Source organism: Mustela nivalis (assembly GCF_964662115.1).
Source record: "Mustela nivalis genome assembly, chromosome: 7".
In the NCBI taxonomy this organism is placed as follows: domain Eukaryota; kingdom Metazoa; phylum Chordata; class Mammalia; order Carnivora; family Mustelidae; genus Mustela; species Mustela nivalis.
In genome coordinates, this window is record NC_139026.1 from 16,624,735 (window position 1) to 16,639,927 (window position 15,193).

Consider the following 15,193-nt stretch of genomic DNA (forward strand, 5'->3'; position numbering starts at 1 on the left):
TAGTTCCTAATGCAGAACCTCTGTGGATACATCCCCGCTCCCTAGCATTCCAACATTTAAGCTGCCCAGGTCAGCCCTTTTACAGCTGTTGGAAGAACTACTGAGTAGATACACATGAACTTCTACAAACAATATACTGATACAACAGGTGCAGAAGTTCTCCGCCTGGGTTAAGAAACCTTCAGGGGTACCTAGGTGGCTCAGTCGGAAGGAGAATCCCATGTTGGTCTCTGCACTCTCAGCTTGCCCCTCCCCCAGCTCCTGCTCTCTCCCAAATAAATAAAAACTGGAAAAAAAAAAAAAAAGAAAAGAAAAGAAATCTTTAGTTCCTAGGTACCCTTTCCTGACCCTACCTCCATTCCATGCCTTCCTGGGCAACCACCAGCTTACATTCCATATTCTTCATTTTGAATTTTCATTCTCGTTTTCCCCTACGGTGCTATGCCAATTTTGTCTCTAAGTGTATATACAGACACTGCTTTATTCTCCGTTTGTGTACACAGTGGAGTCACACTGTACATTTTCCTTCATGGCTTTTACACACGACTGCTTTAGACTGATGTGTGACGCTGTATTTTTCTTGCTGTAGTCTTACTCTATGGAAACACCACAATCCGTGTGTCTGTTCTTGACTGATAGCTCTTGGGGCTGTTCCCAGGTTCCAGCTTTTGCTGTTCCCAACAGCACCATGAATATTCTCGTAGGTGCCTTCTGGTGCACATACGTGTGCACGGGTACATAACCGAGCGTGGAACGGGTCTCAGGACATGCACATTTAACTCAGTACTGGGTAATGTCAAACTGTGTTCCAAGGTGACTGTACCGATTAATTTACACTCCTGCCAGCAATAAATAAAATGTCCCACTGGCTCCACGTCTTTGCCAACATTTGGCTGCTGTCAGACTGGAAATCTGCTCTGTAGCTAGAATGCAGCCGTATCTCAAAGCAGTCTACTGTGCCTTTTTCTTCAGTGCTGAGGTGGACTGGTCTTCTGTCCCTGCCCTTTCTACTCTCATTAACATTTGAATCAAAAGTTCCGGGGGTAAGAGGAAGAGAGGAACAGGCTCCCTGAAGTGGCCATCTCTGACAGGTCCTGATACGGGCCTCAGCTTAGCTCCGGCAGCCACACAGATCACAGAATGTTAAGGTTAAAGTGCCTCTGCAGTGCGCTTGCTTCTGTGCATTCACAGGGCCTTGTCTTAGATGCTGGGGGGAAGAGGTGAAGAACCCTGATCATCGAGGTGTAGAGACCGACCTGAAGTCACATACACCAGTCTCCATGTGGAGTCAAAGTCCTCTAGGAAAACACAGTGTCACCGAGTGTAGGAGGAGACAGCCCTTGGTGGAGGCGATCCAGAGCCGGCGTGCACAGTGAATCTGCAGCCAGAGCCGGCGTGCACAGACTAGCAAAGGAAAGCAGAGGTCAGAGGTGCAGGTGACAGGCCTGGGCCTGCAGGGGACTGTGTGCCAATTTAGAGGCCTCCGGAAGATCCTGAGGGCCTGGGGCAAGGGAAGTGTGATAGTCTGTGTTTGAGCAGTGACATCCTGGCTAGAGCGTGGTAATAAACTGGCAGTGTAAAAGCCAGTCGGGAGAAGTGCTACAACATCTGATTAATCGTCCCTGACCGCACTGCACCGTGGCCTGTGACAAGCCAGCAGTCCCCGGAATGGCTCCAGCAGCTCCTAACGTTCCCATTCGTCTGAGGGGGGCGGCAGGCAGCATGGAAAGGTGGCAATGAGGCGGGGCCCGGGTCAGTCATAGACCTAGCTCTGCTTCAAAACCCTGTTACACCACCATCTAGCTGGGCCACCCTGACCAAGGATTCCCACCTCAGCCTGTCTGCGAAGGGCTGGGGACGGGAGCACTGCCCCACAGAGCAGTCTGAGGCCGAAGGCTGAAGGTGCCGGTACGCATCGAGCCTCAGTGCCTGGCACCGGCTGCAGAGAACACACATTTGGCTCTTACTGTTAGCACTCCGCGATCACTCGGGATGGAAAAGAAATGGTTTGGAAAGGTTTTTGGTTAAGGACTCACACAAGAGGGGTTTCTGCTGAACAACCTACACACAAGAAAATGAAGTGCACACAAGTGAGTCAACAGAGCCCCGGAGTCAGCATTCACGCGAACGCTGCACAGCGCGACCAGCTATACATGGCCAGAGGCTGCCACTGGCCCTAAGCAGCTGGTTCGCCGGAGGATGGCTGGGGCCGGAGGGGAAGGACGGATCACACAGCTGCACGCCGCTCTGTGGGCAAGGAACAGAGGTGCGCAGCCAAGGACACGCCGAGCGCTGAGAGGGAGGTTTGTGCGGGTGGGGGGGGGGGGGTTTACTGCCCTAAAGGTCAAGACTGGGCAGTCCCATCAGGGTAAGCTGAAAAACAGAATCCGAAAAGCCAGAAACACTAGAACATAAACCCCCACGGCCTCCATGAAGCTTCTTCGGCAGTGAGTTGTCGTCATCGTCAACACCAAACCTGAACTCCGTCCCGCACGCAGTAAGAAGGCCAAGGCGAGGGATATTAATACCTTTTAATGTTTCACATTGTTTTTTTTCCAGAAGATATATAACAAAATACATAGAATTTAATATGAATCATGAATCTCAGTACAGTGGGCAATTATAGAATGTAAATAAGACAAGCCGATAAAGTATAATCCTTCTTATGGGGGCCAAACATTCCATTCCACTAAGAGAGAATCACAACATGATTAGGCACGAACATATCATACTGCCTATTGTTCTAACTTCTGAGACTGGCAGGCTTGGAGGGAAAAAAAAAAAAATTTAAAAAAAAAATAAATAAAACTGAACAGTCAACTGCCTCAGTTTCCCCCCATTCTCCTTCTGGTCTACAAAGAACTGCATGGGTGAGGGCCTGAGGCAGAGCCGCAGGGGCAGGGTGAGGCACTCTGCTGACGAAGTGCCAGGCAGACGCAGACGTTCCCTGAGGTGACCAAGAAATGTGGATCAGCCACTTGGCGTTGCCACCGAGAATCCGGGCTGAGGGGAGGGTGACCTGCTGGCGGGAGACCTGATGGCCACAGCACAAGTTTCAAATCCAACTTCGAGAGGGACAAGGTGGCCCACACGTAGTCCTGGAAGAGTCCGCACATTCACGCACAAATCTAGAGCTGCGGAGCTAATCCCTCTCCGTCACCTACAAGCTGCAAAGCTAATGGAGCATAAACACTTCCGCCACGATTCCGCCAGGACCAGTCATTCACTGAACAGAAAAAAGTCAAAACCATTTGGTTTTTAAATGAAAATCCTTCACATCCACCTGTGGTCAAAAATAATAACTTATGACATTAAGAGCTTCCTTAAAAAAGCAATTACCACAAAAGAGTTAAATCATTAAGTGTGGGAAGACCTATTTTCCTATGAATGCAGCTCACAGGAAGGGACAGATACAAAGCACACGTGAAAAATAAGGCCGTAATAGTCTGTGTTTTTAGCTTAAAGCTAAAGTTACCGCAAAAAAGTATTACACAAGTTAAATGTTTCTTACTGCAAAAGAGCTCACTTAGACCAACACAAACTATATAAAGGAAAACATTTATTGTTTTTCCCCGTTTAAGGTGCAACTCTGCCTCCCTGCTGAATCCTGGTGGGAATCCCCCTCCAGTGGCAGCTCACATGCTGGAGATTACTTCCAACAGGCCGGCCAAGCGGCTACCTCCTTTCCTAAACACAGTCAGAACTGAAAATAGTCGGTGACACAGGGCACGGAGCAAACATGGCCAGATTCAACCCTAACTGTACTTGTTCTGACACAGAACTCATCAGGGGAGACCCTGCTAAACGGTCGGTCACAGGGAACGGGACCCGGGAATCCTGGGGCAGTTCTCTCGTATGGGACAAGCCTACGCAGCTTCCAAAGGACCAAATCGCGCCTCCCGTGCACAAGGCATCTTACTTGCATACTCCAGCCAAGACTGGCTTTTGGACAAAAATCAACTACTAACACTTCTCATTTCTAGTATCATTCACACCTTGGAGGAAAAAAGAAAAAAAGAATCAACAGTAGAAAGCTTAACAGTGAGAATCAGCAAACCCACGAAGGGAAGGTCATGCTGAAACTGCTCGACAGCTGTTCCGTCACTGCCCACCACACGGGCTTGAGGCCAGCAACTTCATGGACGCACCGCACCGATGCCCTGCCGAGTGTCAGTTCCAGTCCGTCACGGTGACCCCAGTGGGACGCTGCCCGTCTTCCACACACCACCTGTTACCCAGGAGATCCAAGGGGGCCTTGGGAGCTGTGAGCACAGGACATGCAGGTGCCAAAGTCCAAGACCCTTCCTAAAACCTCCCCTTGGATTTGGGCAAGGAAACACAGTGGTGGTCTGGAGTGTCGGCGGCAGCATCCTCACTGGGGCTTAACCTCAGCAGCCGGCCTGTAGGATGTTTCCCCCAGAGCGCTTGGTCACCGACAGAGTTGTGAACACCTGCGGGGAGGAGAGAGCAGGAGATTTTCAGACACAGGAGGACATGAGCTTAGCAGGGAGCGGAGCAGGTAACACCGTAGCCGTCAAGAGTGACTTAGGGACTACTTCAAATGAATACAGCACAAAAGTAACATGACCAAGGATATCACAGCTTCTCCAGATAAAAGGGAAAAAACATTTAAAACCAAGGTGAAAGAGACAAAAACTTAACTTATATTAACTTTATATTACCATGGGCGTGATTAAAGCAATGAAACGCGTCACCCAAGTTGCTCGTCAATTCTCTAAAAGAAACGCATAGTGGGAGAGTCTGGATACGCAGAAAGGCATAACGTACTCGGTCACAAACACCCGTGTGCCTGCTCACCTTGGGGATTACAAACGTGGTTAGAGCCCCTGTGCACGCCCCTCCCCTGTCAGTGCTTACCACTCCTCCTCTAACATCTCCTGCACATCTTCTGGGGGTTTTTAAAGACTTTACCCCTAAATAGCAAAATGATGTATGTACTCTTCTGCCCCCTGCTTCCTTGGCTCTGACCTGCATTTCTGTAATTCAGTCACCCATACGGGTACAAAGAGCTCTAATTCTTCTACTCTGCACTGAACAGTATTCAATTAACTACAGCATTCTATGTACACTGTATACCACAGAACCCAATTATTCAAACAGTGAATATATTACCAATTACATATCCAGGCTCCTGTATTACTAATATGTTATTTGCAATGCACTCTGTGACATTCTAGCAGTCTCCCTGCACCCACAGCTAAGGTACAATTGCTGGGTTGGAGGGTCACTTCTATGGGACTGGATTCCCAAGGTGCCAGGCCAACTGATACTACCATCTGCAGTGACAGGGGAGCCCGTCTCCTGTCACATCCCTGAAAACATCTGGTGCTTGTGGACCTAGAGCATCTATTCACAAAAACAACGATTCTACAGTGAGCAAAGTCTACTCACAGATTAAAATACACGGAAATTATACTGATCTTAATACAGCAGACTTACAGCAGACCCAGGAATCTCATTTTTAGCAGGAGTCCCAAGTGATTCATTCTAATGCAGGCTTGTTTCAGAGTAGAATTTCTTGTGGAACACCAATGCAGGCAATGCACTGGGAATTTCTGGCAAAACCCAAAGTCTAGAAGTCGTCTGCATGGTCAACTAACCAGCAGTTGCTTATCTTCCTAAGTTTTACCAAACAGGAACCCTATGGTCAAAATTTTTAAAAGCGTATACTCGTACATATTTAGAAACAGATTTTCATTCGTGGTCGAATGGAGTAATCGGTACCAAACCAGCTCTCTGGACAAATCTCATGGAACTACTTTAGACACCAGACAACAGGAAATCACCCAAAAAGGGGGAACAAGGTGAGCCTTCAACAGTCCTAGCTTTCCACCCAGAAGCATTTAAAAGCCACTGGTGCAGCCCAGAGAGAGCACAGACATCTCGGGGACTTGGAGCAACGGAGTGGAGACTGGGGAGGCCGAGGTGGCTGGGATCTGTGGGGCCAAATGCCCAAGAGGAGGCAGCTACCCAGAGAAAGAACTGTCCCTTCATCTCTGCCTGAATACCAAGCTATGCACATCCCGGTGGCAGGACCCCAGGAGCCAGAGAAGCACCACCGGAGCTGCAAACTGAACCAGCACCAGAACCCACTCAGGGCTGGGAAACGTTCCAGTTTGCACCAACTGCAGTCAAGAGCCTTCTCTGGGCCCCTGGAGCCATCAGGAGCGACCTCAAAAAGCCCCATCTAAAAACAGGGCTAGCCCCAGAGTAAAAGCTACTCTAGACCACCCTAAAAAAGCTTAAAGACAAGCTTCCAGAGGATCAAGTGATCTACTGGGACATTAACCATCGACCACAAGAAAACCCAGTCCTCTTTAAAGGAAGACAACAAAACCCAGGTACTTGGCATAGACTCAAAGTACTAAATGATGAGGGGAAAGAAAAGAAAGAAACCTGTCAACCTAGAATTCTATGGTCAACAAAAACTTCCCTCCTCCATGAAGAAAGCAAAATGGAGACATTTCAGACAAACAAAAGCTAAGCGACTTTGTGACTATCAGACCTACACTAATGTTACAAAAATGTTACCTAGACCTACAAAAATGCTACAGGAGGGTCTTCTGGCTCAGGGAAATGCAACCAGAGGGTAATAAGCCTCTAACTCACCACCCCGGGCTAGCCCAACTCTTCTAAGCCCCGCCCCTCCTTGTAGCAGGCTGGGCTAGCCCAACTCTTCTAAGCCCCGCCCCTCCTTGTAGCAGGCTGGGCTCTGGGTCCCAGTCCTTAAATTCTTATTTCCTGTGTCACCTGAACCCACCCCTTTTTATTCTTGACCTTGCCTTTTCCACTGGTTCTTCCTTCTGGGCTTTTAAACTGGCTCACATTGCATTAATTAAAAAAAACAAAAACAAAAACAAAAACAAAACCACCTCTCCCTCGACCTTGTGATCATCTCTACCACCACCGTCTCTTATCCTCTTTACAGACTAAATCTTAAGCTGTTGGTACTTACAGTCTATTTTGATTCCTCATTTCACTGAAATCTGGCTTCGGTCCCAGCCACACCCATGGGTCATCAAGAACCCTCTGGCTGCCAAACCCAGAGGGCACCTTGCAGTCTTCCCTTCACACAGCCCTCTGTAACACTTCTTGTCATCCGCCTCACCTCCCTTTTAACAACTCTCTCCTCTCTCGTCCCATGAGAATGACCTTGGCTTCTCCCGCCGTGGCACGGAGGCACGCTGAACTCCCATCTCCCCCAGCTCGCAGGCCAGCTATGCTGCACCAATGCCGCCACTGAGGCCGGGAGGCACTGCCCCAGGCTTCCGCCCCAGCTCTCCCCAACTCAGACACCCTCACATTATATCTCATTCAGTCCACTCTCCCTTTTAGGCACCATCTCTCCAGCCACTGTGTCCCTCCTGAACCACCCACCAGTAAGACCTAACAAACACCTCTTCCTGGACACTTCCAACCCACCCTGTCCCAGACCTGCACCTCCCTCTCCCTTCATCCAGCAGCTCTCAGTGACGGCCATCACCAGGCCACACATCTGCAATGGACGCTGCTTCTGTCTCTATTCCTGCTGATAAGCAATTATGAGGTTTACATAGCTGCTTCTCTGTCGTATCTGGTTGCTCTTTGTGGTAACACAGATACTTAACTCACATCTTAAAATTCTGATTGAACTATCGGGAAGTTTTTGCTCATTTCCAAAACAGCCTCATGAAGACCTGTCGTGTGGATCACACAATATACACTTTCACCCTATTAGACATGAGGCGCCCAGGGCTTGCTTTGGCTGGGATCATGTATGGAAGCAGGAAGCATCGCTTCGTAACCGTGTGAGCACCAAGGTGTGCTCACCTACACCTCCTTCCCCTCTGTGACTTAGCCAGAGATGCCCTGGGAAGGGGCTACTCCTACCAGTCGGGCCCTGGAGGGAAGGGAGCAGGTGCGGCTGACCCAGGACGACCACAGGGCACCGGCACGGAAAAGACCTGTTTTTATAAGCAAAACACCACCACCACCACCCAGACTGTCCATCTGTACTGCCCAGTCATGAAAATGTAGAAGGGCTTTGAGTTCATTAAATATAGAAGCATATTCGGTTACTGAGTACAATGAAGATTTCAAGCCAAACCTTACTGGTCACACCAAGTAGGCTGGAGAGAACAGCATTAAGTTTCCGTGGAGTGCAACTGGCCTCCCCTACACCCAGGCTGACCCTCGCCAGCCACGAAGTCTTCCTGAGATGGGAGGCCAGGGCTTGTTTGAGAGTCCCGTGAGGAAACTGTACTCATCCAGTACCCACGTCTGCGCTGGCGCACCTGCACACACCTGGGCAAACGTTCTGGTCAGCTACCCCCTTGATTCCTGAGAAGTAACTGGTTTCCCAGCTTTTAATATAAAGACAAAAGAGCAAAGAAATCAAGGCCACTTTGACATATGCAGGTCAAAGCAATAGGAATCAGCACCCAAACTACTTTTGAATAAAAGGAGAAAAACTTTTGTGTAAAAGAGGAACAAACCAAAAAACAAAAAAAACAAACAGAACAAAACAGAACATTACTGAGAAAAGTAGTGACAAAAGCCTTTTTAACCTCTTCTATACCAATATATGGTACATATTGTTATGTACAATACGTACCATATATATGGTGTGTGTATGTATATATATGGTATATATATACCAATATTATAAGCATCTTAAAAAATTCAAACCCAAGTAATAATAGACAGTATTTTAAAACATTAAAAATATGAAGCCGGGGGCGTCTGGGTGGCTCAGTGGGTTAAAGCCTTTGCCTTCGGCTCAGGTCATGATCTCAGGGTCCCGGGATAGAGCCCTGCATTGGGCTCTCTGTTCAGCAGGGAGCCTGCTTCCTCCTCTCTCTGCCTGCTTCTCTGCCTACTTGCGATCTCTGTCAAATCAATAAATAAAACCTTAAAAAAAAAAAAAATGAAGCCAGAAGAAAATACAAACAATTCACCTCATTAAAAAATACAGTGGCAAAGATATGTAAAAATTCTTTACAGTTAGTCCTTTTTTACTAACACAGGAAAAAAAAATTACACTGAATTTTGCAACAGTTTTATTAGCACTCCTACTAAATTCATGCTGATAACACTGTAAAAGCTATGGCAACTCTTTTGAAAAGCAATAAAATACCTTTGTTTAAAATAAATATGCAACTGTGGACAAGGACAGAAAGACAATACATGATAATGAAAACAGAGGTGTTAGGATGATATCATGGGCAATTTAAAATACCATCAAACATGCTGGCTTCAACTATTATAAAGGAAGAAGGATAAAAGCCAGCTAATATATTACAGCAAATTTCAGGCTTCTGAATTTATAAGCTTGAGTTTTATTTCTCAGAAATTAATTTAGAAACAGAACTGGAAGGAGATCTGGATAGAAAAGGAAACTCAGGGCGCCTGGGTGGCTCAGTCAGTTTTAAGTGGCTGACTCAGATTTCGGCTCAGGTCATGATCTCAGGGTGGTGAGCCGGAGCCCCAAGTCAGACTCCATGCCAGTGCAGAGACTGCTTAAAATTCTCTCTCCCTTACCCTACCCAGCTCGCACAAACTTGCTCTCTCTTAAAAAGAATAAAAAAAGACAAAGAAAAGAAAACCCATCAAGGGGTGCCTGGGTGGCTCAGTTGGTTAAAGCCTCTGCCTTCGGCTCAGGTCATGATCCCAGGGTCCTGGGATCGAGCCCCACATCGGGCTCCCTGTTCAGCAGGGAGTCTGCTTCCCTTCCTCTCTCTCTGCCTGCCTCTCTGCCTGCTTGTGATCTCTGTCTGTCAAAGAAATAAATTTAAAAACCTTAAAAAAAAAAGAAAAGAAAAGAAAAGAAAAGAAAACCCATCAAAAATACAGAATGTTTTTTAAAGAATTTTTAAAAAGTGCTTATCTATTTGTCTTGTATTGACAACATGGTCATGGTAAAGATGTGGAAAAGCCAAAGTGCCACACTGCTGATCAGTCTAAATGAGAAAAAAAAAAAAAAAAGATAAGGTGAATTTTTGCAAGATTAAAAAAAATTTTTTTAAGGATTACGTATTTATTTGAGAGACAGAGAGTGGGAGAGAGCGAGCGCGCAGGCACACGTACAAGCTGGAGGAAGAGGGAGCCGGCTTCCAGCTGAGCCGAGAGCCCGATGTGGGACTTATCATGACCTGAGCTGAAGGCAGTTGCTCAACCAACTGAGCCACCCGGACGCCCTTATTTTTACAAGATTTTTGTGTGCATGTAGCCTCTTTAGAATTTTCATAAAAACACATCTTTTTAAAATGAACACAGAGGCCACCCCTGCATGCTTCTCTGTGCCAGCACAAAGAACACGTACAAAGGTCAAGTCAAGTGCTGCTGTTAGGCACGCCCCTCACCTTCAGATCCGGCACCGCCGCCCCATCTCACAAGCTGCGATCATGTTGAAAACTAAAATTTTTGATGTTCAGCACAAAGACTGACTTAAAAACATTTCACTGGGGTCTTTCCTAATGCTCTCTCCTCATGGCCTATTATTTTTCCCCTACAAATAAATTTGGTTAGTTGAAATTACTACTCTAAATGATGTGCAGTCATCTTCCTACTCAATTACTGCTGCTCAGAAATCCCGAATAAATCAGCACCTCGCTATCTTCACACTGAATAACGCTAACGCACAGACAATGCTCCAGGCGTTAAGATTCCCTCCCCACTACCCACACTGACACCAAAGAGATCTCAGTCAAAACAACAGTACTCCCTCCTTCTAGAGCAGTTCCCCAACTGAGGAATCTGCCAACCCTTCTCACTAATGACACTTCAGAACCAAAAGCTGGTTGCTCAACTGCGGGGGTTCTGTTATCAGAACGCCATGAAGAGCACTCAGTGACTCACTCCGCAAACCACCCACCGCTGGCCCAGAGCTGTGGCTCGTTCTCAACACTTTAAAACAGTGCTCGGGACCAGTTTTTAACTTATTATTACCTCTAATTCAACCCATGGACTGGCATTGGTGAAATCCAATAAAAATGTATTAGAAAATAAAATTTTAAAAGGCATGTAAAATTAAACGCCAAGCTCCGATACGGTCAGAGAGCTTGTCAAGTTCCTACCCCACCCTTGTTCCCTTCTGCCCGGATCTCACGTGGACGGGTAACACTGTGGGCGGCACATCTCAACAGCATAAAGCCAAACACGGAAAAGTACTGGATCTGGTAGCTAACTGAATGATTGTCCAAGTCAGACCTACCATCTAACACAGAAAAAGTAATCCCTTAAAGCTCCCTACAAATCAGATTTCACTTTCCCTTGTTGAAGATGCTGTAAAAAAATACTTCCATGGTTGGGAGAACAGAAGACTTTGGTTTCTCAAAATCTGATTTGCAAGCAAGTAGTACTTACTGAGGGAGGAGAAAAAAAAAAAGAAAAAAAAAAAAAAAAACAACCACTCCCCTCTTGCCTGAATGGAAGAAAATAACTGTAAATCATATATCTAATAAGAAGTTTGTATCTAAAATATACAGAGAATTCATACAATTCAATAGCAAAAAATCAAATACAATTAAGAAAGAAGCAGGTCTGCACAGACATTTTTCCAAAGACATCCGAATGGTCAACAAGCATATGAAAAAATGTTCCACATTATTAATCATCAGGGAAATGCAAATCTAAACTAAAATGAGACACCAGCTCACACCTATTAGTATGGATATTAACAAATAGGAAAGAATTAAGTGTTGGCGAGCATGTGGAGAAAAGGGAACCTTGTGCACTGCTGGGGGAAATACAAGTTGTTGCAACCACTATGGAAAACAATACGGAGGTTCCTTAAAAAGAGAACTATCTATATGATCCAGGAAGTCCAATATTAGGTATGTACCCCCCAAAAACAAAAAAGACCAATTTGAAAAGGTATCTGCACCAGGGCACCTGGGTGGCTCAGTCAGTTAAGCAACCGCCTTCAGCTTAGGTTATGATCCCAGGGTCCTGGGATTGAGTCCTATATCAGGCTCTTCGCTCAGTGGGGGGGAGTCTGCTTCTCCCTCTGCCCACAACCCCCCACCGTCACTTATGCTCTCTCTCTCACTTACTCTCTCCCTCAAATAAATATATAAAATCTTACAAACAACAACAGCAACAACAATAAAAACTCAGATAAAACAGACTGGTGGTTGCAAGAGGCAGGGGTGGTAGGCAGGAAAAATGGGGATGAACTATTTTCTTTTCTTCTTGTTTCTGTTTTTAAATAAAGGTTTTTTTATGATTTTATTTTTAAGTAATCTCTATACCCAACATGTGGCTTCAACTCATGACCCTGAGATCAAGAGTCACATGCTCTTCTGCTGAGCAGCCGGGCCCCAGGAGAGAAGCTTTTTCCCAGTATGCACCTCTCCCCACCCCACCCCCAGCCCCCTCAGGAAATGCTGTAAGGATGACCTTGAGTGAAGCCACATCTTCTTCTTTTTTTTTTTTTAGATTTATTTATTTGACAGACAGAGATCCTAAGTAGGCAGAGAGGCACGCAGAGAGAGAGAGGGGAAAGCAGGCTCCCTGCTGAGCAGAGAGCCTGATGCGGGGCTTGATCCCAGGACCCTGAGATCATGACCTGAGCCAAAGGCAGAGGCTTAACCCACTGAGCCACCCAGGCGCCCCGAAGCCACATCTTCTAATAACGCAATGCCGGGGAGAACCCATCCTAGACAAACTGCACAGCGCGGCTCACCAACCCTATGACTGCAGCACCACCTCTGTTTTAGCTACTGTGGAAACTAAGGTGGCTGAAAAGCTCGGTGCTGTGGCCAGGCCTGTCTTCCACACAGTCATGTTGCCACCAGGAAAATCATGTCCATTTCTTGAATTCCATGTCCAACACTGTGGAAGGGATGAGGAAGTGGAGTGCCATCTGCACAGTCTCTGAAGCCAGACTGGTTGGGTGTGAATCCGGGTTCTCCCAGTTCCGAGCTGGAGAACCAGGGACAAGTTATTCAACCTCCCTGTCCTCCATTCCCCATCTGTCAAATGGAGCAATGACTGCCCCCCACCCAGGGAATTCTTATACGGACCCCGCAGAGAGCAGACTGCCTGACACACAGAGGAAGGCCTGACGAACACCGCCGCTACGTTCGGCATCACTCCCCGGAACCTGCTTTAAGCCACAGTTGCCCATCACTCCCACCTCTTCCCTGTCCCACTTGCCATCAGTTGGCAAGAACCACGAAGCCCACTTCCTATTTCTTTCCCAAACGTATCAAGGTCTCCCGCTGCCCAGCCCCTCCTCCTCCCTTACTTCCCAATGTGCTGCTCTGGTCCAGTAGGTCCAAGACCCCAACGTAGCCAGGGACTGATTTCTTTCCACAATGCAAATGATCACATTACCCCCCGAGCTAACCTTCTCTCGGCCGAACCCCAATGCCCCAAGTATAAAGCCCCAAAACACCCTACCTTGGTTTACAAGGCTATGACCTAGCATAATTATTTCCCCCTCTCTCTGGACTCTGCAAACTACAGCAGTACTAAGGGCTTTCCAGTTCCATGAAGGAACAGGACCTCTCTCACAGAGCCTTGTCTTTGGTGCTCCCTCTGACTAGCTAACTACAACACATCCCACTCGTGGTAGACAAGAACTAAATCAACCATCCTGCCCCCCGCGTCCCTACCCCAGACACCACTCTGGACTGATCCTGATCTGGGGGCTCGACCCCCTGAACTGCAACCAGTCCCTTACCCAGCTGCCTCCTGCTCTGTCTTAATCTCATCTAAAACCCCTGTTCTAGCCTCACAAGCACCCAGTATGGTGCCACACACATAACTGCACATGAAGTATGTTCGCAGACAGACCACCCAATTTTTCTCTCACTAATCAACATTTTTTAAGCCCTATCAAATCAATGCAACCTCCAAGCTTCAAAGTCACAGGAGAACCAACAGATGGAGATGTACAGCAGCAAATGCTTACAGAGGTCCCCAGATGTGCCAGGTCCACCAGGGAGAAGAGGCCTTTGGCTGACCTGCCTGCAGGCAGGGGCCTCAGAAAGACACCCTACCTCTTTGGCACACCCCTCTGCCCAGCCCGCAGTCCTCCTGTCAGATGCCCCCGCACTCACCGCTGCTGGGCCACCACACAGACAGAGGAATTGGTCTTCTCATCAGCCCAGCGAGAGCTAAACTCAGATTTACAAAGTTCGACACTCACATATGCAAGCTGAGAAGTCATCTTTTCATCCATGTCAGAGATAACTGCTGTCATTTTTTAGTATCTCGGACTGGTTTTTTAGCACTCACTGTTGTGGGTTAGTGTTGTGGGTTAAATCTCCCAGAAAGATATCCTCAAGTCGTAACCTCTGACCCCTGTCAACATGGCCTTATTTGGGTAATACCAGCTGGACTTGAGTGGCTACTCCAATGACCAACGTCCTAGTAAAAGGCATCCAGACACAGACACACAGGAGGCAAGGCCGTGCACATGAAGACGGAAGTGGAGACTGCAACGATGCAGGACTGAGCCAAGGACTGAGCCAAGGACAGCCAAGGACGCCAGCAACCACCAAAAGTTTGGAAGAGGCCAGGCAAGACCCTTCTCAAGAGCCCCACGAGGGAGCATGGGCCTGCTAACACCTTGATTTCAGACTTCCTGCCTCCAGAACTATGCAAGAATAAATTTCTGTTGTGTTAGGCCACCCAGTGTGTGGTACTTGGTTACCACAAGTCTTTTTAAAGCATCATATTATATACTAATATTTATCTCATAGAACATGTTTTTTGAAAAAAAAAAAGAACTTAGTTGGTTCCTTCCTGAGGCAGACAGTCATTTCACCGAACAAAAAAGATACATTGTACAATCTTTAGGAACTTCAATCTGGACTCTCTTTCAATCTGGGGGTCATATTTTTAAAAGATCAGTTCTATTTCCCCCAAACAGAAGTTTTCTATGAATAATGCCCTGGTCACTACACGCACTAATATTTTATACATCTATTAATCATCTATTAATACAGAGGAGGATCCTATCCCTAATCATAGAAAAGGCAAAGCAGAAAGAAACCAAAACATTTTTCCAGGTCTTAAAGTTGGCCTTTCACACACTCAGCAAAGAGTTCAGTTGTGGGAGGGCAAAAAGAACAGAGATCAACCAGGTAACAGGCTGTAAAACAAATCCAGGCACGAGTGAGCACATGAGTGTGAAAGCACACGTCCACCCCGGAAACCGTGGACTCCGCGGCCAGTTAACAGC

The 15,193-nt window shown here is 47.0% G+C and overlaps 1 protein-coding gene across 3 annotated transcripts in view; it reads right to left on the minus strand.

Annotated features, from left to right (window-relative positions):
- Window positions 1-2,515: 2,515 nt before the first annotated feature.
- Window positions 2,516-15,193, minus strand: part of TXNRD1 (thioredoxin reductase 1) — a 116,928-nt gene continuing 104,250 nt past the window's right edge. For all 3 annotated transcript variants that reach the window (XM_082739075.1, XM_082739076.1, XM_082739077.1), the window contains one exon: window positions 2,516-4,451. In XM_082739075.1, coding sequence (XP_082595201.1) covers window positions 4,389-4,451 — 63 coding nt within the window. In that variant the 3' untranslated portion in view covers window positions 2,516-4,388. The remainder of the gene's footprint in view (window positions 4,452-15,193) is intronic.